The 21,926-nt window shown below is 53.1% G+C and overlaps 5 protein-coding genes across 5 annotated transcripts; 2 read left to right on the top strand and 3 right to left on the bottom strand.

Moving 5' to 3' along the window:
• Positions 1-4,666: 4,666 nt before the first annotated feature.
• On the bottom strand, positions 4,667-5,940 carry J4E85_003328 (uncharacterized protein; the record flags this gene model as incomplete). Its single annotated transcript, XM_051467596.1, has 2 exons — positions 4,667-5,671; positions 5,731-5,940. The coding sequence occupies 2 exons, from the start codon at positions 5,938-5,940 to the stop codon at positions 4,667-4,669; spliced, it is 1,215 nt and encodes a 404-aa protein (XP_051328755.1).
• A 641-nt stretch (positions 5,941-6,581) lies between these two features.
• J4E85_003327 (uncharacterized protein) lies at positions 6,582-10,020 on the top strand (the record flags this gene model as incomplete). The annotated part of the gene is made up of 4 exons (XM_051467595.1): positions 6,582-6,665; positions 6,712-7,655; positions 7,729-9,246; positions 9,294-10,020. 4 exons carry the CDS (start codon positions 6,582-6,584, stop codon positions 10,018-10,020), a joined length of 3,273 nt encoding a protein of 1,090 aa, XP_051328754.1.
• A 2,751-nt stretch (positions 10,021-12,771) lies between these two features.
• On the bottom strand, positions 12,772-15,849 carry J4E85_003326 (uncharacterized protein; the record flags this gene model as incomplete). Its single annotated transcript, XM_051467594.1, has 3 exons — positions 12,772-13,856; positions 13,907-15,691; positions 15,741-15,849. 3 exons carry the CDS (start codon positions 15,847-15,849, stop codon positions 12,772-12,774), a joined length of 2,979 nt encoding a protein of 992 aa, XP_051328753.1.
• A 910-nt stretch (positions 15,850-16,759) lies between these two features.
• Positions 16,760-17,867, bottom strand: J4E85_003325 (uncharacterized protein; the record flags this gene model as incomplete). The annotated part of the gene is made up of 4 exons (XM_051467593.1): positions 16,760-16,792; positions 16,843-17,352; positions 17,403-17,518; positions 17,570-17,867. 4 exons carry the CDS (start codon positions 17,865-17,867, stop codon positions 16,760-16,762), a joined length of 957 nt encoding a protein of 318 aa, XP_051328752.1.
• Positions 17,868-20,211: 2,344 nt separating this feature from the next.
• J4E85_003324 (uncharacterized protein) lies at positions 20,212-21,257 on the top strand (the record flags this gene model as incomplete). Its single annotated transcript, XM_051467592.1, has 2 exons — positions 20,212-20,871; positions 20,919-21,257. The coding sequence occupies 2 exons, from the start codon at positions 20,212-20,214 to the stop codon at positions 21,255-21,257; spliced, it is 999 nt and encodes a 332-aa protein (XP_051328751.1).
• Positions 21,258-21,926: the final 669 nt, after the last annotated feature.

Below are 21,926 nucleotides of genomic sequence, written 5' to 3'. Positions count from 1 at the left end.
CCGGCGTGCTTCGATTGCTAGGGGTGCCGGACTGGCGTATGAGTGTTGTCCCTTCGCTGGAACACCAGACGAATATGGTTGAGAAAGATATGGGGACTTGCTCATAGGGTGGTCTGGCACATACCACTCGTCAAAATCATCATCGCCATAACTCGCTCTGTATAGGTCACGCCGTCGGCTAGGAAATACTTCGTAAGCTGCGCCAAACGGGTCAATGATACTGTCTAAACCGCCCTTGGATTTGGACGGCCCTTGGCGTTGCGCAACGGTTATACTAGCGGCTTCCACTGTGTCTCTCTCTTTTCTCATCGTTTTGCGATACATGGACGAGAGTAGGTCCCGTATGCTATCGCCATTATAACCGATCAGTAAGCAAGAGCCTACAGTGACGCAGGTTAGTGGTATGGCAACGCTCCAGAAGACAGCTTGTGTTTCGTCCATGTCTCTGATGTCAGAGGCATTCATACCGAAGTAGCTTGTAACGAATGACAATGGCAAAAAGATGACTGTAACGACGGTGAAGACCATGATAGCCTTTCCATGATCTTCTTCGTTGATCTCCAAGATCTGTTTCGTGCGATCGGAGAGCGGGGTGCAACGTCGCATTAGATCAATGTAATCTAGCCGGACTAGGGAAAGGTGATCTAGGCAGGCCCTTCCCAGAGCTTTCTCGTAAGGATGCATAGCCCGACGAGATGGGCTTAGCTTCTCATATGTGTTGTCATCGATGACCTTCAGATAATTTCGTACCAGATTGGTCTGCCAGGTGTTTACTAATTGTAAGACTTGTAGCTCTTCTTGAATCAAGTTGATGGCGCGCAGAAGGCGCTTGCTTGGTCTGTGATTGATTTCGAATTGCTAGTACATGTTAGTAAAGTCTAACAATGTATCACGGCGTATTCTCGCTGCTGTCGAAGCGTGTATAGCTCCTCACTTCTTCTCTCAGACATGTAGTGTTGGAATTGAATGTACTTACAACTTTGGAGACGTACACATGATACATGTCGCCGATAGTCTTGTCCTGCTCGAGAGGCTTCATCAGCAACCCTCTCATAAACCATAGAGACACATATTCTGGTCCCAGGGAAAGATGCTTGCGAAGGTTCAATGGTAACTCGGGTCTACCCATATCGCAGAACAGAAACCGAGCTTTGCGCAGTGATCGTCGCGCCTGAAATCCAAAGCGTCTGAGTACTTCAACATCTCTCGATGAGTATGGTCTGTTTGTAAGCTTGCGAGAATCCTGGAACCGAGGGTCGAGTCCATACGTCTTTTCATTCTCGTGCAAAGCTCGCTCGATCGCCAGGTAGTAGATCACAATCTTTTGAAATGCGTGAATCAGTTCTTGCGGCAGCGTATACAATGACGATAACTGTCCATCCTCATTCTGAACACCTTCGGCAAGCTCTTTGGCTCGAACTAAAAAGTCTTTGGCGATCTCACTAGCATGTGTAAGAATCACCAAAGCGCTCGCATTCGTCAGTTCGCGCCGGTACTGTACGGAATTGATTATCCAGTCTTGCAGTTCTTCGAAACTCGGTATGTCAGCGTCAGGATGTGCAGTCCCAGCCGAATATTTCTCCACATGTCGCACAAGATGTTTCATTGCAGATGTTGCGCTACTGAATGGGCGTCTGCATCTTGCACAACGCTGAATCGACCTTTGCAGTGTTTTCCTGGATTCTGGGAGTGAAGATGGAACTTCCCAAGCGGAGGTGCGGATGGACCAGATACGGTTGTTTAGCATGTCAGGGTGTTTCCAATCGGAGTTCGTGTATTCCTCTGGGTCGGGCTCAACCGCTCCACGTTGCGCAATGGTCGTTACTTGCTGATGGATGTTTTGCATTGCGCCCGATAGCTTTCGAAGCATGCTGCTACTATCTAGGTCATCTACGAAAAGACCTAAAGTTTTGCAGACAGTGTCGAGAAACTCGACTGATCTTGTCAAAATCTTACTGCAGTGAGTGGTGACAATCATCTTGTGGTTTATGGAACCCGACTCCGGTAGAGGCGTTGCTTTGACAAGCTCATGTAATTCGGACCGTCGCGTGGAAACGCCTTCACATACCGTCTCTGGCAAGGAGTGGTAGTAGTTGGTTGAGGTGAAAGCATCCTCTACAGGACTGGTTGAACGAACAAGAGACCTCGACGTCATGAGCTTCTCCACGTAGTCCAGGCAGGCGATGGACCGGTCTTTCCCGGTGGTACCGAGTAATACCGGCTTCCCACTTCTATGAGAAAGATCGTTGGTCTTAGACTGCAACCAGTGAAAGAAGGGCGGAACACACTTGGGGGGGCCGACAGCCGCTAGTTCTGCGGTCGAGGCTTCTTCATCTCTTCCGTCACGAATCTGGTCGTATGGAATCGTAATGGTGATCGAGACAAGCTGGGCTGCTCGAGAGACGATGGTTTTCCAGTTCCCGGCCCCGACTATAGTACCTCCATCCACATCGTCGACTTTCAAGTTGATCCCTTCGCCAACAAGGGGCCCCTCAAGAGAAGAATTGCTGTGGAGAATTCGCGATTCCAGCTGGAAATAGGATCTGAAATCACCTATGGGATATATGAGGCTGCTCCCGTCGCGATTGGTGATGTGAACCTTGGTCAGAGTGTTCTTTGTGATGCTCTGCCTGCCAATAAGCCTAATATCTTCTTCAACAATGCCGATCGAATTTTTCATTGCTATAGGCAGAGTCTCGTGTCCGTATGTCACAATAGCAGTAGATCCAATGTTAATGATCCACAGGCCGGGGACATGAACGATGTTATTCATCGGATCATTGCCAAACCTCCTGTATGACTGTTCCTCATCTCTTTCACGAACAGATTCATACGGATACAAAGCCTGCATCAAGGTACGTGGAGAGAACAGTGAATCTTCTTGCCCAGCAGTAGGCTTTGCAACTTGTTGGAGACCGAAGTAAGGTACGCAGCTGAAGATCACGGACTGGGTGTCTGTTGGATCGGATTCGTCGGCTCGAAGAACGGTCCCTGGCTCGATGAACCTACCGCCTACAAATGGCTTAATCTTTTCGCCTCGCAGTTTCAACAAGACCTCGCGGGTAAGGGCCTGTAGGCGGTCAGACAAATGTGGGATAGTGAGGCAGACGTTTTCGAAGCGGTCAAAGTCGAGATGACTACCATTGAGGTGGTACCATGTTGTTGCTATGCTTGTTCGCAATCGAGGGCTCGCCAGACTTGGTAGAGTGTGAATTTCAAGCATGTTCTGGGCGTCAGACTCGATCGCCATTGCTCTGGTGATTCTCCGTATCTCCAGATTCTTGTCTCCCGGTTCCTTCTTCTGTGCTCCCGGGCCCTCCTTGTTTTCGAGTTTATCAGATTCTTCACTCAAGGCGATGCTGCTGCTCGAAGGTTTGGTCTGCACCTGAAATGAGAGCCTGTTGCCCTCGATGTCCCTTGGATGCATCGCATAGCGGTTAGGCTGTAAAAGTGGGGGATCTCTCGGAGGCGTATCCTCTTCGCTGCTCAATGACCATGACTCGCTCTCACTAAAGTCTTCGGTGATGATACTGCTTTCTGATTCTTCGGGGGTTGAGACCCGGCGCGGGAGCTCAAATCTGAGCGCCAGTTCTTTTCTAGAACTATTCGTCCCAGGCTCTACACGTGAAGTGTTTTGTGGCTGGGATCGTGACGGTCGCCGGTAATTCCTCCATGAACGACCATCGTTGCGCGTGGTAGTGGGTTGCTGATGCCCCGCGCTGGTCGATTGAAGCTCTTGAGCAAAATCGATGGGCTCCTCGGTGAAGTAGTCGGCTATCCATTGAGAGTTTCCTGCGTCGTGGGCCTCGCTCAATGATACGTGTCGGGGCTGGTTTCCGCCCCCATACAAATCATCATGCGCAAGCTCATCAACGGAAGCTTCGCGCACCTCAGCCTGATACTGACGTGGGAGACGCGGCGTGACTTCAGAATCTTGCGTTTGGCCCTCCATAGATAGGTAATCTGGAAGTTGGTGGGCGGGATTGCGACGGCATGGGAGAGGCGACGAGAAGAAGACAAGGCAGACATGATGTGTGGGGGCCAAAAGCTGAGCTGAAGGAAGAGTGAGAGTCAGACGCTAGTATGTGCATGCAGTTGCAGATGGTCACCTCAGCCTCTCCGGGGTTCAGCTCGACTCCAGCCTAGCGTCTGCTTTGGTCAGCTATCGTGCCATCCTGATTGGCCGCAAAAGGGGCAAGCGCGCCGTCCCGCTATGCCTGCCTCGAACATGTGTTCTCCATCAGTCTAGTCGTAAATTCAAGAGACACAAGTTGTAGCAGTCGTCATATTGCATGGAAGTCGCGAAGTCATCAAACATAGTTATGAGATTTGAATTCAAGCCCAAATCAAGGGCGACAAGCATATTACAAAGGCTCCTACTGTTGACGACAACATGAGGCAAGTCTGGACAAAGGAAACAATCTGCGAAGGAACATGCTGCAATATCCAATATCGTCGAGCAAAAGTATCCAACTGGTATCAAAGGGCCCCATCAATGGGCGGCGGTAAGGCTAAGTCGTAAATCGTGATGGTATCGTAAGGAGATAGGGTTAGAGAATGTTTGCGCGATTAGTGGTGGCGGTGGAAGGTCGGTTGGTGAGGGTATACGTGTGCCAGCGTATGTACAATTGTTGTCAGAGTAAATGTCGGGTATGTTGAGCGATGGTCATCTGATTGTGAGAGGCTGCTGAGCTGGCGCGATGGGTGACGGCAAGAACGATTGGGGTTGCTGCTGCGTGTTGATGGCGGTGGGGGTCGCCTGCTGTATGCGTGTCTGTGGTAACTCCTTCTTCTTAACCAGCAAGCTCTTGAATGCGCCGAGCCATTTGGCCAGCGAGTCTTCATTGGAAGCGCAGAATTTGTAGTTCTTCTCCTCAGATATGACCTGCATGCAGTACTGCTTGCTTCGCGAGACTGGGTCTATGTCGACAGCATCGATGATGCTGGAAAAGGGAATGATATGGGTCGCGGAGTATTCGTCGTCGTTTTTGTAAAAGGCAAGGCACTTTGGCCGCAGAACCACCCAGATCTTCTTCCACTGGCGCACGCCGCCTTTGGACTTGAGGACATATAGCCAGCCGTGGTAGACTACGCGCTCGTTGGTGGGGGTGGCGCCGATGTTGCTCTGCTGGCTCGCATTGCGCTGTGTTTGCGGCGTTCGCGGGAGAGACTGGGCGGAAGCTTGGTTGGTGTCGGAGAAGTCGAAATCGGAGATGGAGCCGCGCTCGCCGCCGGAGTAGTTGAGGGCTTGCGAGGGACGCCGGGCGCTGTGCATGTGCTCTGGGGCGATGGAGCTCGAGGGCCTCGGCTCTGTCTCGGAGGAGCTGGAGACGATGTTTTCTCTGGCCGCGCGACCGAAGCCTGAAAATGTCTTCCTCCCGGTGGTCGGGCTCATGACGGTCATCTCGGCCTCGTGCTCGCCGATGCGCGCCTCGGTGCGTATGAGGTGCACCCACTCCTGGGCGTCCTTGTCGGTGGTTGCGCCGAGGTGGTAGTTGCGGGCGGGCGAGAAGATGCCAAAGACATGCTCCATCTTCTTCTTCGAGTCCCGCTGGCGCGCGACGGCCGTGATCTCGGAGAGGTTGATCTGGTGGCGCAGCTTCGTCTCGTCCTTGTCCTTGTAGATGGAGAGGCAGTTGGGGCGCAGGACGAGGTAGACGGGCTTCCATTGCTGTGCACGTGTTAGTAGACGTCATGGCGTGCCTGTCGGCAGCGTGCGTGCATGCGTGCCTTTGTCTTGCGCGTGCGCTTCACGACGGTGCCGGCCTTGATGATGCGGTCGAACTCGAAGCAGCCGTTCTGGTTGACGGGCGACATGATGTCGACGCTGGCATTCGCGATCTTGAGGTTCTGTATATGGGGCGGGTCCAGCTTCATGCCAGCAGAGCGGATGGCCACGGGTTTGGCGGGCGTGTGCTGGCCGTCCAGTGTCGCTGCCATGTCGGCGGTGGGAGTCACATTCACGGACAGGCAGGCGGGGTCGATGGTGGTACGTATGGGTGAAGGCAGACAGGCGGGAGGCTATAGGGGCGTTGCGGTGCTCGAGCGCGGTCGTTATATCCAGACTGTTATTCAAGATCGGCAAGGGCGACAGGGGCGATGCATGGGCATGGGGCAGGCACGAACCACACCAGCAACGGCAGGCGCACAGGCTATAAGGACGTGGCCAGCACCAAGGCCCGAGTCGCAGTGGTGAGGTCAAACAAAAGACCGGCGACGATGATCCCACGACTAACACGCACGCGATGCGACGCGACCGCAGGGTGGCCGTTGGGCGTCTGTCGCCGTCAGCAGGGTCTGATGTCAGGGTGCAGCTTGCCCATGAGCCATAGTGACGCGGCGGGGTGGTAGCGCCTCTGTTTCATCCAAATCTTCAACGCCCATCCCAAACCACACAACGAATCTGTAACCTCAACCACTGCTGCATCCCCTCCACCCCTCCAATTTGCCCTTTTTGGCCTTCGCGCCTCTGATCTGCAGCGAAACGGCCTTGCCCGCGCCCGACTGGGTCACATCGACACGCGAAACACGACAACCGCCTCAGCAGTTTTAGCTCCGAGTCTCGACCACGCTCGCCCAGGATGCCCGTCGTTCCGAGCGACAAGCTGGTGTCGCTGCAGCAGGCGGCTGATGGCATCAGGAACATTTGCATCCTCGCTCACGTGGTACGTTGACTGTCCGCGTGACGGCGACATGTGCTGAATGCAGCAGGACCATGGCAAGACGTCCCTCACCGACGCCCTCATCGCCACCAACGGCATCATCTCCCCCAAGCTCGCCGGCAAGATTCGCTACCTCGACTCGAGACCGGACGAGCAGCTGCGCGGCATCACCATGGAGTCGTCCGCCATCTCGCTATACTTTTCCCTGCTGCGACGGTCTGCGCCCGAAGCACAGCCAGAGCAAAAGGAATTCTTGATAAATCTCATAGACTCGCCCGGACACATAGACTTCAGTTACGAGGTCTCTACAGCATCACGTCTCTGCGATGGCGCTGTCGTGCTCGTAGACGCCGTCGAAGGCGTGTGTAGTCAGACTGTCACAGTCCTGCGACAGACATGGATAGAGAAGCTGAAGCCCTTGCTCGTCATCAACAAGATGGACAGGCTAATCACAGAACTGAAGATGAGCCCTGGAGAGGCATATACACATCTGAGCAAACTGCTCGAACAGGTAAACGCCGTCATGGGCAGCTTCTACCAAGGCGAGCGCATGGAAGATGACCTCCGATGGCGCGAGAAGATGGAAGAGAGACTAAATGCTGCAGCTGAGAAGACTGACTCAAGATCCTCATCCATACTAGAAAACGGCGACAGCATAGACACCACCAACACGCCCGCCGAGTACGAGGAAAAGGATGACGAGGACATATATTTCGCCCCAGAGAAGAACAACGTGATTTTCGGCAGTGCCATCGACGGCTGGGCATTCACGGTAAGACAGTTCGCCAGCCTGTACGAGAAGAAATTAGGCATCAAGCGCTCCATCCTCGAAAAGGTACTTTGGGGCGACTTCTACCTAGATCCCAAGACGAAGCGCGTGCTCAGCTCCAAGCATCTCAAGGGCCGCCACCTCAAGCCCATGTTCGTTCAGCTCGTCCTAGACAATATATGGGCCGTATACGAAGCCACTACAGGAGGTAACAACGGGAAGGGGTGCGTGGATTTCCTTCCCTTGCGTGATTTGTCTGCATGTATCATAGCAATATACTTATACCTTCCATTACAGAGATCCTGCCTTGGTTGAGAAGATTACCAAATCGCTCAACCTTAATCTTCCAGCACATATCATGCGCTCGCGCGATCCGCGCGCACTCCTAATGGCACTCTTCGCAGCTTGGCTTCCGCTATCGATCGCCTTACTAGTTTCCGTCACCGAATACCTGCCTCCACCCTCGAAAGCGCAATCCGAGCGCATGCCTGAACTCATCGACAGCTCCCCGGGCGCCGACTACGTTGCACCAGAGGTGCGCGACGCCATGACTAGTTTCAAGGCCTCCAAGGACGATCCTGTCGTAGCCTACGTCAGCAAGATGATCTCCATACCCTCCAGCGAACTACCACAGAACAAACGAAGAGGTGGTGCGCTCACGGCTGAAGAAGCCAGGGAGATGGGGCGAAAGAAGAGAGCAGAGATCGCCCGGCAGCAGGCTATCGCCAACGGCGAGGATGCCGATGTCGGTAGTGTCACCGACGCTCTGAGCTCTGCCGCCATCGGCGAGACTGAGACGCCTGTCGAAGAGACACCAGAGCCGGACGTAGAAGCCGAGCATCTCATCGGATTTGCACGTATCTTCTCCGGCACTCTGAGTGTCGGCGATGAAGTCTACGTCCTCGGCCCGAAGTTTACCCCAGCCAACCCACATGCCGCTCCGGAGCCGCAGAAAGTCAAGATCACTGCGCTATATCTGATGATGGGGCGAGGCTTAGAGCCTCTCACAACTGTGCCCGCTGGTGTCGTTTTCGGTATCGGTGGCCTCGAGGGTCACATCTTGAAGTCGGGCACGCTATGTTCTCAGCTTCCCGGATCGCTCAATCTTGCTGGTGTTCAGATGGGTTCAGAGCCCATTGTGCGTGTTGCGCTCGAACCCGAGAACCCCTACGATCTAGACAAGATGATCAAGGGTCTGAAGCTCCTCGTTCAGAGTGACCCATGCGCAGAGTACGAGCAGCTGCCAAGTGGAGAGCATGTCATTTTGACAGCCGGTGAATTGCATCTTGAGCGATGCCTGAAGGACCTCAAAGAGCGATTCGCCAAGTGCGAGATCCAGGCTGGTGAGCCCATCGTACCATACCGAGAGTCGATCGTGGCTGCAACAGAGATGAACCCGCCAAAGGACCCCAACCTACCACGAGGTACTGTTGTTGGCGAGACAGCTAGCAAGCACGTTTCTGTACGCCTTCGAGTCCGCCCACTACCAGCCAGCGTCACCGAATTCCTGGGGAAGAATGCAGGTGCTATTAAGAAGCTGTACTCTGATCGACGAGCCGAAGACGAAGGAGAACATGCTCCACATCATGTACATGGCGTCGAGGACGATGGCATCCAAGAAGCAGAACAGCGCGAAATCGGGCAGAGCCTGAGTTTCGAGGAGTTCAAGAAGCAGCTCAAGGAAGCGTTCGCAGAGGCGAAGGGACAGAAGGAAATCTGGACCGAAGTCATTGAGAAGATCACAGCATTTGGGCCTCGTAGGATAGGACCGAACATCCTCGTCGACGCGACCAAGGATGGGATTTGTGGCAGAGCGTGCGTACACCTGTCTATGTCTTCACTTCATTGCTAACTCTTTGCAGGCTCCGCGAATCAACATCCCCAGACGCCGACGCAGACAATCCCGCTGATCGCACCATTTCCGCACGCACCTTCTCTTCTACAATCTCATATGCATTCCAGCTTGCCACCGCGCAAGGCCCCTGTTGCGCCGAGCCTGTCCAAGGCATCGCCGTCTTCCTTGAGGACGTCATACTCAACATCCCCGATGACGAGAGTGCACAGGACCGCGGTCGCTTGACAGGTGAAGTCATCAAAGCCGTACGCTCATCGATTCACCAAGGCTTCCTGGACTGGTCACCTCGCATGCTTCTCGCAATGTACAGCTGCGAGATTCAAGCCTCCACCGACGTCCTCGGTCGCGTCTACGCAGTCTTGACGCGCCGCCGCGGAACCATTCTGTCCGAAACACTCTCATCTACTTCCTCCGCATCTACCACTGGATCGCAGACTTTCACTATCAATGCGCTTCTCCCCGTCGCGGAATCTTTCGGCTTCAGCGATGAGATCAGGAAACGCAGTTCTGGATCTGCTAGCCCGCAATTGCGCTTCGCTGGATTTGAGATGCTGGACGAAGACCCTTTCTGGGTGCCGTTCACCGAAGATCAGCTCGAGGATCTGGGTGAGTTGGCGGACCGAGAGAATGTCGCCAAGCGATACGTAGATAAGGTCAGAAGGAGGAAGGGATTGAGGGTTGCGGGCGAGAAGGTAGTTGTCGATGCGGAGAAGCAGAAGACGTTGAAGAGATAGTCTGGTCTTGTAGGTATAGAAGGAACATTGAGGATATGAGACCAAACCAGAGTGTGGTTCGAAAAAGGACAATGGTGACGATGATGGCAAACGACATGATAAACCATTCCAGAATCTGTCGTAGTCGATGAGGCGCACGTGATGTGTTGCCAGCGTACAGATACCACCTGGCAGGTATAAAAGCCCCAGAGACCCTTCATACCTTCCTCACTTGTATCCCACTCATTCTTTACCATCGAAAAAGACGTACGCAGTAGGCATGGTGCCGCCTTTTCCTGGTTTCTTTCTTACAAATCATTACCATTTTGATGTCATGTATCGGCCTGCGTCTTGTTCTTCCAGCATCTAAAAGCGGGAGAATACCAGTCGATGTTTGGCTTTTCTGCTTTTCCGGCTCACGAGCAGTTCCAAAGAATCGAGCGGATGGAATCTTCACCCTTGCCACGCGTTCAATTTTTGCAACGATCGATGCGATGATATCTTCGACTGTTATCAGCCGAAGACATGGACTTTTGGTCAAATCGTTGTGCTTCTGTGATCGGCGAAAAATAATCTTGAAACGCCTTCGCACCATTCTCCGATACATCAAAACCGACGACTGGATTATCACATGGATCTTGGGGTATGTCCTCTCGTCTACAGAGTTGCTACCTCGAAAACGTGCGGCAAACAACTTGATGCTGCGCTGCGCTGCTTTCAAAAACACGCCCCACGAAATCGCTATGGCATCTCCCTGGCTAGGAGGTATACAAACAACCCATTTGACTTTGAGACTACTGCGATATCTTCCACTCATTTAGCAAAAGCACGAGGGCACTGTCATGACTTTGTAATGATCTTCGCTCTTTTCTCAAAACGTGATGTTAGCTGTTCATAACTTTCCCTAGGTTGCCTGGAACAAAAGAGGTTCACAGTAAAGTTATGTCGCGTCGCGCCGCTCGCTCGTTTGTACATAGCACAACTAAAAACGGGCGTTACCACTGTTAATGTGTATCGATCGCTTTACCCTGTGATATATGCGAAGGAAGGCAAATGGCGATGATAATTCAAACAGAAAGGACCGTGCGTCAGAGGGAGGGTGTAAGATGCAGCCCGTCTACCTCCCTTACTCTTCTTCTAATATCTATTAATTCCCGAATTAGGAGACCAAAGACTCAATAGAAGCCGCTACATAGCCTGCGTCCTCTTTTTTCCGAAAAACTGTTGCGGAAACTTATGTTCTGTGCCTCTTGACCAAAAACCTGTAGGTCAGACACTTATGTGTTGCGGAAAAGAGCCGTCATACCTACAAATTGTCGGAAAGAAAACCCACTCATGGAACCTACCCTCGCTCGTACAACACCTACAAAATGCTATCAGATAAAATCCATGGAAGCGCGAATTACCATGCTCTAGCGGCGACAACACGGTGGGTCGGACTACAAAAGCTCATCCTCGGGTGCAGCTTTCTTTCCCAGTTCCATTCTCTGCATATGCAAAATTCCAAAACGAGGCCGAAAAAACCAAATGTCCTTTGGTCTTTTCTCTCGTTGAAGAATCCAAATATTCACCAGCAAGAACCCATGTGCAATTCCTGTCGCTTCTGAAAATAACCTCGGAAAATCAAAAGCCATCATAATTCTCTTTTTCGGTCGTGTTCATACCCGTACTCTGAATGTTCCACTACCACAATACGCGGAAACTCATCACATGGCTTTTGTTCGGCCTGGAGTTCTTAGCCAGCAAACCCAGTGAGCTCCGAGTATATAAAAACCACGGCTGGGCTCCCTCTTCACCTTTTCATCTACACACCTCTATTGTTCTCCACAAAATACTTTGGAAGAGCTTTCGATGTTCTGTTCCTTCTTCTCCAAACACTTCGCCCAACACTTCATGCGTCGGTGGCCTTGCCTCTTAAAAAACGGACTTGTTGCCTAATGATCGAGAATCCGGCGCTCCAACACCACCTAGGTACGAAAGATATGGCCAGACCTAAACACGCAGACAAAATTTACATGATCTTCCGTTCTGAAGACAGCAGCTACGACTGCCTACCCACATTACTCATCCTACCCTCCATCTTCAGACGATTCGCCAAAACTATATACCAAAAACGTTGTCTCTCAGAGTAATGTGCTCTTGCTCACGGCGTAAAAGACGTTCACAGCACTCAATGTTTTCTGCCCCAAAACCTCTTTTCAAGGACATTATGACCTTCTGTGCGAATTCGATGTTCGTAAAAGTGCCCTGACTATGCCTGTAACTTTCAAATACGATGATACCAACGCCTATGCGTGTCAAAAATCTGGCGAGGCTTTCCAGGAGTGAAGTGGACCGATCTCTCGTCAACAAATTAGAGAACTTGGGAGGATCGTACACATGCCCTTTCGCGAAGTGGCTTTCGTTGGGTCGAGGCTAAATGTGTTCAGTATGACCCTCACATCACCAAGGTCTGTCTGCGGGACAAAAATCTTGTGTACCAAGTAAAAGCAGACACCGTGCTTCTTTTTTGCAAGTTCTACATGCCTCACGAGAACTAGCACTTTGACAGAACCAACGCGGATAGCGTCTCGAAGCCGCAGCCCACGAACTGGTATCGCGTGTGAATAGTTTCCCTTCCCATAACCATATCAACTAGTGATGTAGACAACCATCCCATCTCCGTGAAGCTTTCGTAACATCGTGGCATCCCAGCCTACCATGAAACCCTGACATATTCTCTCGTATCAAAACTCATCATCTTCCCCGTCCGCATGGCCCAGAACACATAGCCTAGGCACTACCCGGCGGCCCGCCCATGTTCAAAAGGATATCTAACATGTCCATACCACCGATATCCGGTCCCATAGCCGTCTGGTTGATCTCCGCACCCCACTGATCCAGCAAAGGATCAAGTGGTAGTGCAAGCCAGTCCTGATCTTGGCCGGCGCCCCAACTCGCACCACTATTCGCCCACTGACTCCAGTTGGTATTGTTGTTGCCGTTGGAGTTGTTGTTGTTTGTGTTGTTGTTCTGGTAGTTCTGATAGTTGCCAGGCGGCGGCATGATGCTGATGGAGTTGCTATTGGGGTCGTAGGGTTCGGCTGAAATACCCCAAAGAGGTGTCGCGCGACCGCTGGCACCGAGACCCATGCTAGGGGAGCCGGGCACGCTGGTACCAGTACCAGAAAAACCTGTTTGCTGTGATCCCATGTATGCTGGTGCAAGGTGGTTGGTGTTGTTAAGTGGAGCGGGTGGAGGCATCAATGGTGCCTGGTTCGGGCTCTTGCTCCCAGCGCGGGATATGCCACTCGAGCCGTTGGCAGCCAGGCGCACGAAGCGCGAACGGATGCGGTGGGTCAGGGTTTCTACGAGGTCAGCGAAGCGGTTACCGACGTGCACATCGTCGACTATGCTAGTTCGTAGGGCATCAACTGAGTCGCTGAGCAGGCTGAGGCTGACGGCCACGTCTTCTTCGGTTGCGCCCAACGCAAATGTCTTGAGCAGTATTATGGCCACACTGACGATGCGGAAGAATGTGCGCACTGGCGCATGCCGTAGATAGCCACCAGGATGCAGACCTTCCACGACGACTTTCAGTACGTTGCGTGACGCATCGATGACTTCGTTGATGTAGTGGCGATCGTTCGCGTACCACTTGACGAGTGTACTAAAGGGAATAGCGCCGCCGTCGTCGTTACCGGTGCCATTGCCGTTGCTGTTTGGAGTGCGTCCGTTCATGCCGTTGGGCTGAGCATGTGTCTGTAGCGGAGTGTTGTGTGTGCAGCGTTCTACCACCGCCTGGAGAGCGAGCGAGTTGAGATATACACGCGTGTACTCAAACTCGATGATGAGGACATGGCGGAGTTGCGCCGGTACTAGACGTTGTTAGACAAAGTACGTGGGAATAGTTCAATGACAATCCTACCTTGAGGGGCTCGGTCGAAGCATTTCCTCCACTCCACCAAGGGCCCTTGGAAAAACTTCAGCATCTCCTCGTAACCTCCTGACTTGAGCAACTCCCTGGTCTTGCGTCGATTGGAGAACAACTTCAGGTTTCCCATCTCCATGACCTTGGCAATGCGAGCCCAGAAGTCGAGCACAAGATCTTGAACAGCATGGCGTTCTTGGGTAGCGATGGACTCGAGCGGAAGGCGCTGGCCATCTGAGCGCATTCCAAATTGGGCTGGAGGAGCCTTGATGCGACTGATGCGCTCTTTGTATAGCTCAAGTGGTGAAGGGCCGCCAACTAGATTCTCGTCCCGCTCAAGCTTGGGAAGCATAGAGGTGAGGCCCAGTCTGCCACTGGTCTGGGTGACGTATATGATGAGCAGGTCGCGAAGATGGTTCTTCCTCCGGTAATAGGCCTTCACTGTCGCATGCGAGAGGTGCTGATTTGCCTCTTCGAACTCGGTTTCGTTCGTCTCGTCGAAGACACCAATCTCGAACGCGAGCGTCATAGCGTTGCCCAGCAGCATCCAGCACATGCGGTCACTGCGCCAGCACGGCTCCAGCCAACTGTCGATGCGCTTATCGCCCACGCCTTTGTACATATCAGCCTTCGGTCCTGCCTCGTAGGGGTCGTCGGGGAGAACGAGCTCGTCGTCGTCATCACCAGGAGGGAAGTGCAGCGCGCGAGGATGCCATTCGGTAAGGAGCATCAGACTCTCGACTGTGCCAAGTGTACGAAGGCCCTTCCGCGACAGAGGGTTCACGTCGGATCCAGGCTGCTGGCCTGCGCCACAGAAGCCGCCGCCGAACTGCTCTTGTCCGAAGATCATGCGATCTATCATGCCCTGCAGGTACTTCCATAGCTTCTCGTGGATGAGATATGACCGAGATGTTGCGCCAACACCACTCGAGCCGCTGGGTTGAGAATACCTCGCCGAGATGGTCAGTAGGGTGATGACCAGCATAGGCTCCTCCTTAAGCAGCTTTGCGTGAAAGGCATGATCGCGGTAGTCTGGCACAACGATTGGTGTGAGCGGCGATAGGAAGGCGTAGAAGTAGTCGATGTATGCGATTGCCTCCTTTGCCGTGAGCCATCCTGCGCGCACAAAGCGGAACTTTGACCAGGCTCTCACGGCGTCGGCGAAGGCAGCTTCGTTGGGAGGGTCGGGGAGCATGGGCTGCTGTATAGCCGGATCGACCGAGGGCTCGACGGTGGCGCGCGAGTTGGCGCGCGCATGGGAGGTGTTGGGCCGGGGGCTTGCGAAGTTGGTCTGCGAGCCCGGTGTGCTGCCGAGGGTCGGTCGCTGCATGCTCGAGCTGCTTCCGGTGCGGTGGTGGTTGTTCATGCCCGCCGCCTCGAACAGCAGATTCAGCGCATCGTGGCCGCTGTAGACCTCGCCCGCCTGCAGCGTCGCGACCGTCTCGTTGTTCACCTTCTGGTCCTCTTCCTCGTTGGGCGTGGGCTGGTGGCCGCCCGACGTGTTCGGCCGTCGCAGCGGTTCGTATCGTCCGATGGAGCCGCCTGGGGTCAGAGGCTGCGATATGTACGCCGGGTTGGTCGTCGTGGTGATCAGAGGCTCCGGCAGGCCATCTGAGCGCTGGCGCTTCCGGCCATTGCGCAGCTCGTAGTCGTCCACCTCGTCATAGTCGTCCTCGCCGTCGGCCTTGCGCTTCCGGCGTGTCGCAGAGAAGAAGCACTCCTTACTCTCCCTCCTGCATCGCACGCAGGGCGGGTCGTGTGGGTTATCTACCGGGCCAAGATCTGGAGATATCAGCAATTGCGCGATAAGCACTCTGCAGCGTCAACGTACCGCATCGCACCTTCCTGCGTCTGCACGGGATGCAGGCCTGGTAGGTGCGCGTGTGCTGGGCATTCTGCGTGCGCGGCGGTGGAGAAGCGTTGGAGCCCGCCGTCGACATGGTGGTGGTGGATTACGGTCGGCTTGCACCGGCTGAGAGCTGGCGGACTTTGGCTCTGATAAGGGCTGGAATACCGCCGAGGCTCCTCAATCCAGCGAGACGGTACCTGCATGCAATATGCAGCAAGTGTGCGCAACGGTAACGCCTACAGGAAGGTCTTCGTGTGTGACTCCGCGTAATTCTGCTATTTGTTATCGTCGACTTGAGCTTACGGTACTGAGGCGTCGAAGGACTCGGGAGCGGGTCACGAGCGCGGGGGCTTTGGCTATTACGGAATGGCGTGTCCGCTCCTCCAATCTTGAACCACAACACCACGTAACAGTCCATAACTCCCTCGGGTACTTCACGATTCACTGCCGGGTCACGCGTTGAGTGTGGCCGTGCAATCCGCTGCTTACGTCAGGGCGACCGCTGCTTCCTGGCTGTACCTGCTGCTCGCGGCATGTGATATGCTCGTGCACTCTGCGCGTGGCACAGCACCCAATCCGGCCAGTGGGCAGTGAGCGGAGACCACCAACGTCATATCCGTCGTCTTTGTCCGTGTCTCGATCTGGCACGGTTGGTGGCTGGGATGTATATTGTCGCTACTCACGCGTCACGAACAGCCCGAGGTCGCGTCTCGATGACATGCCGTAGCTTCTACTAGCGCACAATTGCATAAGCATGTACCAGGTAGGAAGGATCGCTACAGGCCTTTGACAGAAAGCAGAATTATATTTGAGCTGGAGATATGGATGGATGCAACGCCAGCATGCTTAGCACCCGTTAAGCCGGAAGACGAGTACCTTCAACATATCCTCCAACACCCTTTGGCCACGCAATGTATTCAGACAGCCATCTCGGTCAATGTCAACGTGACGCCAATGTTGCATCCTTCCAAGGTGCCATCGCTGGCTTCACCCCGGGTTCCCTAGCACCAGAACCCACAGGTCATGTCCGAAAGCTACAACGCCGTTAGTCATCGTACCATCAAGGGATCCCAGGATGACTTACCCTTGGGTGATCGTTCTGGTGGTTCTCATCACAGCCAGTCTCGGCGCGCGTCCACGGGTTCCAGGAGCACATGCCCATCGCATCTGGGGTGTTGGTGGTCAGAGTGCTCCAGTAGCCACCCTTCGGCTCAAACGCAAAGTACATCTGCCTATCCTCCGGACTGTAAACTACGATCAGGCCGCCCATGCCCAACAGCCTCACAGCATGTTTGTCGATACGGCCAGTCCCCTCGGGGTACGTGACAACGGATTTGCGGTTGTTGTCTTCAACAGTGTAGAGCATGCCGAGCATCTGGTTGTGCCAACCTTCAGCGGGCGTGTGAAGACACTGCTGGAATAGTTGCAGTTTGAAGGAGCAGAATCCTGGGGCGTAGTTCGCAGAGGTCGAGTTGGTAGCGGCTGGACTGGGTGGCATCGAAAGCATCTCGGGGAGCGCCTCGGAGCGTGCGCGCTTCACGGTGAAGTCTGACTCGGGCTTTGTGCAGTCAAATTCGCAGGTCAGGGCTTGAGACTTCAATAATGGTCAGTGGGAGTAAGCAGAGGAGTATCTTGGGAACTAACTCGATGATTGCGGTCACTATCGTTGCAATCCAGCGGCAGGTTGTCCCACGGCTTAGTGGTGCAGTTGAACTCGCTGTCTCCATTCTGGTTTGGCCATTCAGCGTCGCCGTAGATGACTATCTCGCGTCAGTTATTTTGCAATTCCAGTGGCCCGCGATAATACACACATCCGATACTGTCCCTCTCATATCCAATCTTTAGTTTCTTCCCAGCAACCACGCCCGTGAGCGTTTCTCCATCGGTCAAGTCGATAAAGTCGGTTTGCTCCATGAACTGATTGCCAGCGCCATCATAAACAGGTGAGAGATCGACGTAAGTATTGGCGTGGTCGTCCCAGCAATCCTGAGTGACGACTGCGTCGAAGGAACAGCGACCGGGTGTGAAGTCGGGACCGACACCTTGAGCGACTACAGAGGTAGTCAACAAGAGGAGCGCGGAGGCGACAAGGGTTAATATGATGAACATGTTGGTAATATTGGTGCTTCAAAGCCGGCGGGATGATTGAGGAAGGTATCAAGGGTAGGAATAGGCTGGGTTGGAAGATAAGTGTTGTAACAGGTGATATGACGTGATCGCTGGTCGCAAACGCTCAGACGTTGGGAATTTCAAGTAATGAATGTGTCGTGGTAATTCTGAGAATGAAGGGGTGATTCGAGGGTTAAGAGTGCCCAGGTGCCCACTGCACTTTCCTGGGACAGGGTAATGACTGGGCTTTCAGGATCCACGTTCGAACCAAAATTCGTCTCTTTGCCCGTCCGAGCCGCGATTCTTTGTTTCTGGTGCGAGTCCTCCTGACAGATCCGGCGATCTCGCGTTTGTCATTACGCCAACAAGCCACCTGTCGATGGAATGCTGCCCAAGATGTGAGAGACACCTGTAACTTGTGGTACATACTCCAATACTTGGCGCTACGTATGTGTAAAAAAGCCAACAATTAATGCGACGCTCACCATTGTCTGATGCGTAGACAGAAGCTTGTGGTGTGAGGTCGCGCCGGATCAGGTTGCCAAGGCTGATGCAGGTGTCGCGCCACCTATCTGGGTACCTACCGTACGTTGTAGGCAAGATTATTTTCTACCTTTGAACATGATGCATGACTTTGCATGTACGGCCCGTCGCACTGAAGAGGTTGAGAAGAACGTGCTGGCTAAGCACAGTCGCAGCTGCCGGTGATTTGTCGTTTTACGGACAAAGCATGAGAGCAAGCTCGCCATGTTTTCAGACCCTCGACTGACCAACAATTAGTTATACTTGACATATAAATGGCGGAATTCAATGAGCGACTTCGAAGTACCTAGACCGACACTGGCGATCAATCCGACATGTCGTTCGATGCATCTTCATCCCGCGCAGATGAACCGACGAGACCGCCGCTTTACGAGATGCAACCAGTTCCAGGAAAAGGAAGAGGCATTGTAGCTTGCTCTAACATACCAAAGGGAACACGAATACTGTGTGAGAAGCCACTTCTCACATTGGCTACCGAAATTGACAGCCTCGGTGATAACATCGTGAGGAAAGTCACAGCTCTTTCTAAGGATCAACAACGCCAGTATCTCAGCCTCTGCAAAAGCAACACCACCAGCAATGTCTTCACTGGTATCTTTCAGAGAAATGCTTTACCATGTGAGTCGACACCGCCGACCGTCGGCATTTTCCCGACTATCTGCCTAATCAACCACTCTTGTGTACCCAATTCACAACATAGCTGGAACAGCATGAAGAATATCCAGATGATACATGCAGTTAGCGACATTGAAAAGGGAGAGGAGATTACGATTTGCTACGGCGAGCAAGGGGCTTTCAATGCGCGACGTGATTATCTAACCAAATCGTTCGGTTTCGAGTGCGACTGCAGTGTCTGCTCGCTTCCAATCTCGGAAAGACAAGAGAGTGATGCTCGCCGTATTAGCATCGAGCAACTGGACAAGGTCATGGGCAATATGGAGCGCGCCATATCCAAACCAGGTATTACAATCTCTGCCGACCCCATTCTGAGGCACATTTTGCTAAGTCGTGATAGTAAGCACAACCTTTCAGATTGAAGCCAGACACGAGAACGAGTTTCCGCACACCTTTCATGACCTCCGCTAACTTTTGCTGGTGTGCTTTAGGGTGAAGTTTTAGCGCACTGCCGATACATGGTACGTCTCCTGAATGAAGAGTTCAGAGGTTGCGCCACTACCATGGAGTCGAAACTATACTTCGACGCCTTCCAGATCGCCATTATGCATGGTGATCAAGCTCGTGCCAGCGTCTTCGCGGGAAGAGGTTACGACGTCCGGCTCGTTTGCGATGGAGAGGATGGTCTGACAACACAGACGATGAAGAATTTCCAAGTCGATTCACATACACATCACCTCTTTGGATATTCTTCTCTGATATGGAAAACGAGCCAGGGTGATATTCCCGAAGGTCTGGGTGAGACGGAGTTTGAAGACTGGCTCTGGCAATCGGAATCAGGTTGATCTGCGAACCCGAAGGTGTAGAACTACCCACGCATGTGTTACAATGTTGATTTCATGGTGTGAGAGTAAACAGTGGGTTTGAGAGGTGATAGAGCGGCTTGACAACGTGATGAGATCCGTGTTTGCGCTTAGCTGGTGTAGAAAAGCTCACTCACTCACAATCTATTTCTTCTAGACCCCTACCATTCTCTTGCCTTCGTTCGTCACACAGCGAGCGCAGTAAAGTCTTTGCCAAAGCAACACAAGAGGGTGATAACCACGAAACTTTGCTTTCGCCTCAGCGGTCGCAAAAGATATACTTAACTGCTGCAATTAGTTTCACTACTGCCGCATCCCATACAATGAATTCCTCACTCTACGATGTTCGAAAGATCCCTGGAAAAGGCAGAGGCCTGGTCGCTCGCTCCGACATTCCTGAAGGCACCCGTATCCTCTCCGAGAAACCGCTGCTCATGATACCCAACAACATGTCCCACGAGCAACTGGAGGCTAGACTCGCACGAGATCTAAAGGCCCTGGACAAGACTCAGCAGCGACAGTTCTTTTCCCTCCATAACAGCTACACTGGCAAGTACGTCCTCGGTGGTATCTTCAAAACAAACTCGATGGCTTGCGGCAGCGACCTGTCTGCCATTGCAATCTTCCCCACCATTAGCTTCATCAATCACAGCTGCCTTCCAAATAGTCATTACAACTGGAATGACTCCATGGGGATGCAGACGATCCATGTCACTCGCGATCTCCGCGCTGGAGAAGAGATAAGTATCTGCTACACCGACTCTGGAAGTGCCAGTGTTCGCCAAGCTTACCTGAAGAAGCATTTCGGCTTCGACTGTTCGTGTGCAATCTGCTCGCTTCCAACTACTCACCGAAATGCCAGCGACGCGCGACGTGAGGAAATCTCTCGTCTTCAGGACACATTTGCTGAAGCAGATCGCGCAACGTCCAAGCCTGAAGAGGCATTCTTCGACCTTCGGAAGATAGTCGAACTCTTGAACAAGGTACGTGATTTTTAGTGAGACTGTAAGCCTATACTGATGGTTTCCAGGAGTTTAAAGGTGCTGCCAAAGTCCCGGAGGCGGATATCTACTGTTATGCGGTACAGCTTAGTCTCTTCCATAGTGATGAGGCGCGAGCAAGTGTATTCGCTGAGAGGGCGTACAAGGCGTTGCTCATCTGTGTGGGCGAAGACGGTGAGAATGCACAAGAGATGAAGGCCCTGATAGACAACCCAGCCTCTCACGCAGACTTTGGATCCTTGTCGAGCAGGTTGAGGTCTAAGAAGTACGATGCTCCAAGAGGAAGAGACTTTGGCAAGAGTCACTTCGAGGATTGGCTTTGGCATTCGGTCGAGAGGTTGGAGACGGCGGACCTTAGCGATGATTAGTGCGTCAACTGTCGGCGGGGGAGGACCTCGTAGCCAGTTCGGGGCTGCATCTTTGGGGCGAGTAAATTCGGATGCCTATGCGAATCAGAAATACTTTGTAATGGAGGATGCATCATATTTCCACAACACTGTGATCTTTCTCTGTGCTAGAGGGGATGTTGTACATGCGGCGACGTTGTTGAAAGCTTCGTAAGTAGTGCGCACTGCGCATTCCGACAGTGTTTCAGACGAAGACGATGAGAGGTGTTGTGCTTGCTGCTTCCAACGAAGTCAATGATCTGTTGTTCAGGAGTCGAGGACGCGAGAGGTGCGCGGCCTTTCGGGCCGATTTCGGCATAGATCAGCGCGCGAGCTGCACTCCAAGGTGGGCGGCGATGCTTCTGCATCCGCATCCCGCCCCCACCTCTGCACACTAGAGAAGCTCCATGCATGGAGCACCGAAGACCACGCGATGCTCTCTCATGCGATCGTTGTCGCGCGAAGAAGCTAAAGTGTTCGAAAGACGCGCCAATATGCACTTCCTGCGCCCATAGCGGCTCGCACTGCCATTACAGTGGCAAAGTCGCTAGATCACCCTTGACACGGGCATACCTTACGGGTGTAGAGAAGCGACTGCACAGTCTGGAGTCTCTGGTCACACAATTGCTACCTGGAGTTGATATTGAAGAT

The sequence above is a fragment of the Alternaria conjuncta genome (genome assembly GCF_024043145.1).
Source record: "Alternaria conjuncta strain BMP 0040 chromosome Unknown scaffold_4, whole genome shotgun sequence".
NCBI lineage: Eukaryota > Fungi > Ascomycota > Dothideomycetes > Pleosporales > Pleosporaceae > Alternaria > Alternaria conjuncta.
Note: the sequence above shows the minus strand (reverse complement) of the source record. Positions and strands in the feature narration are given on the sequence as shown.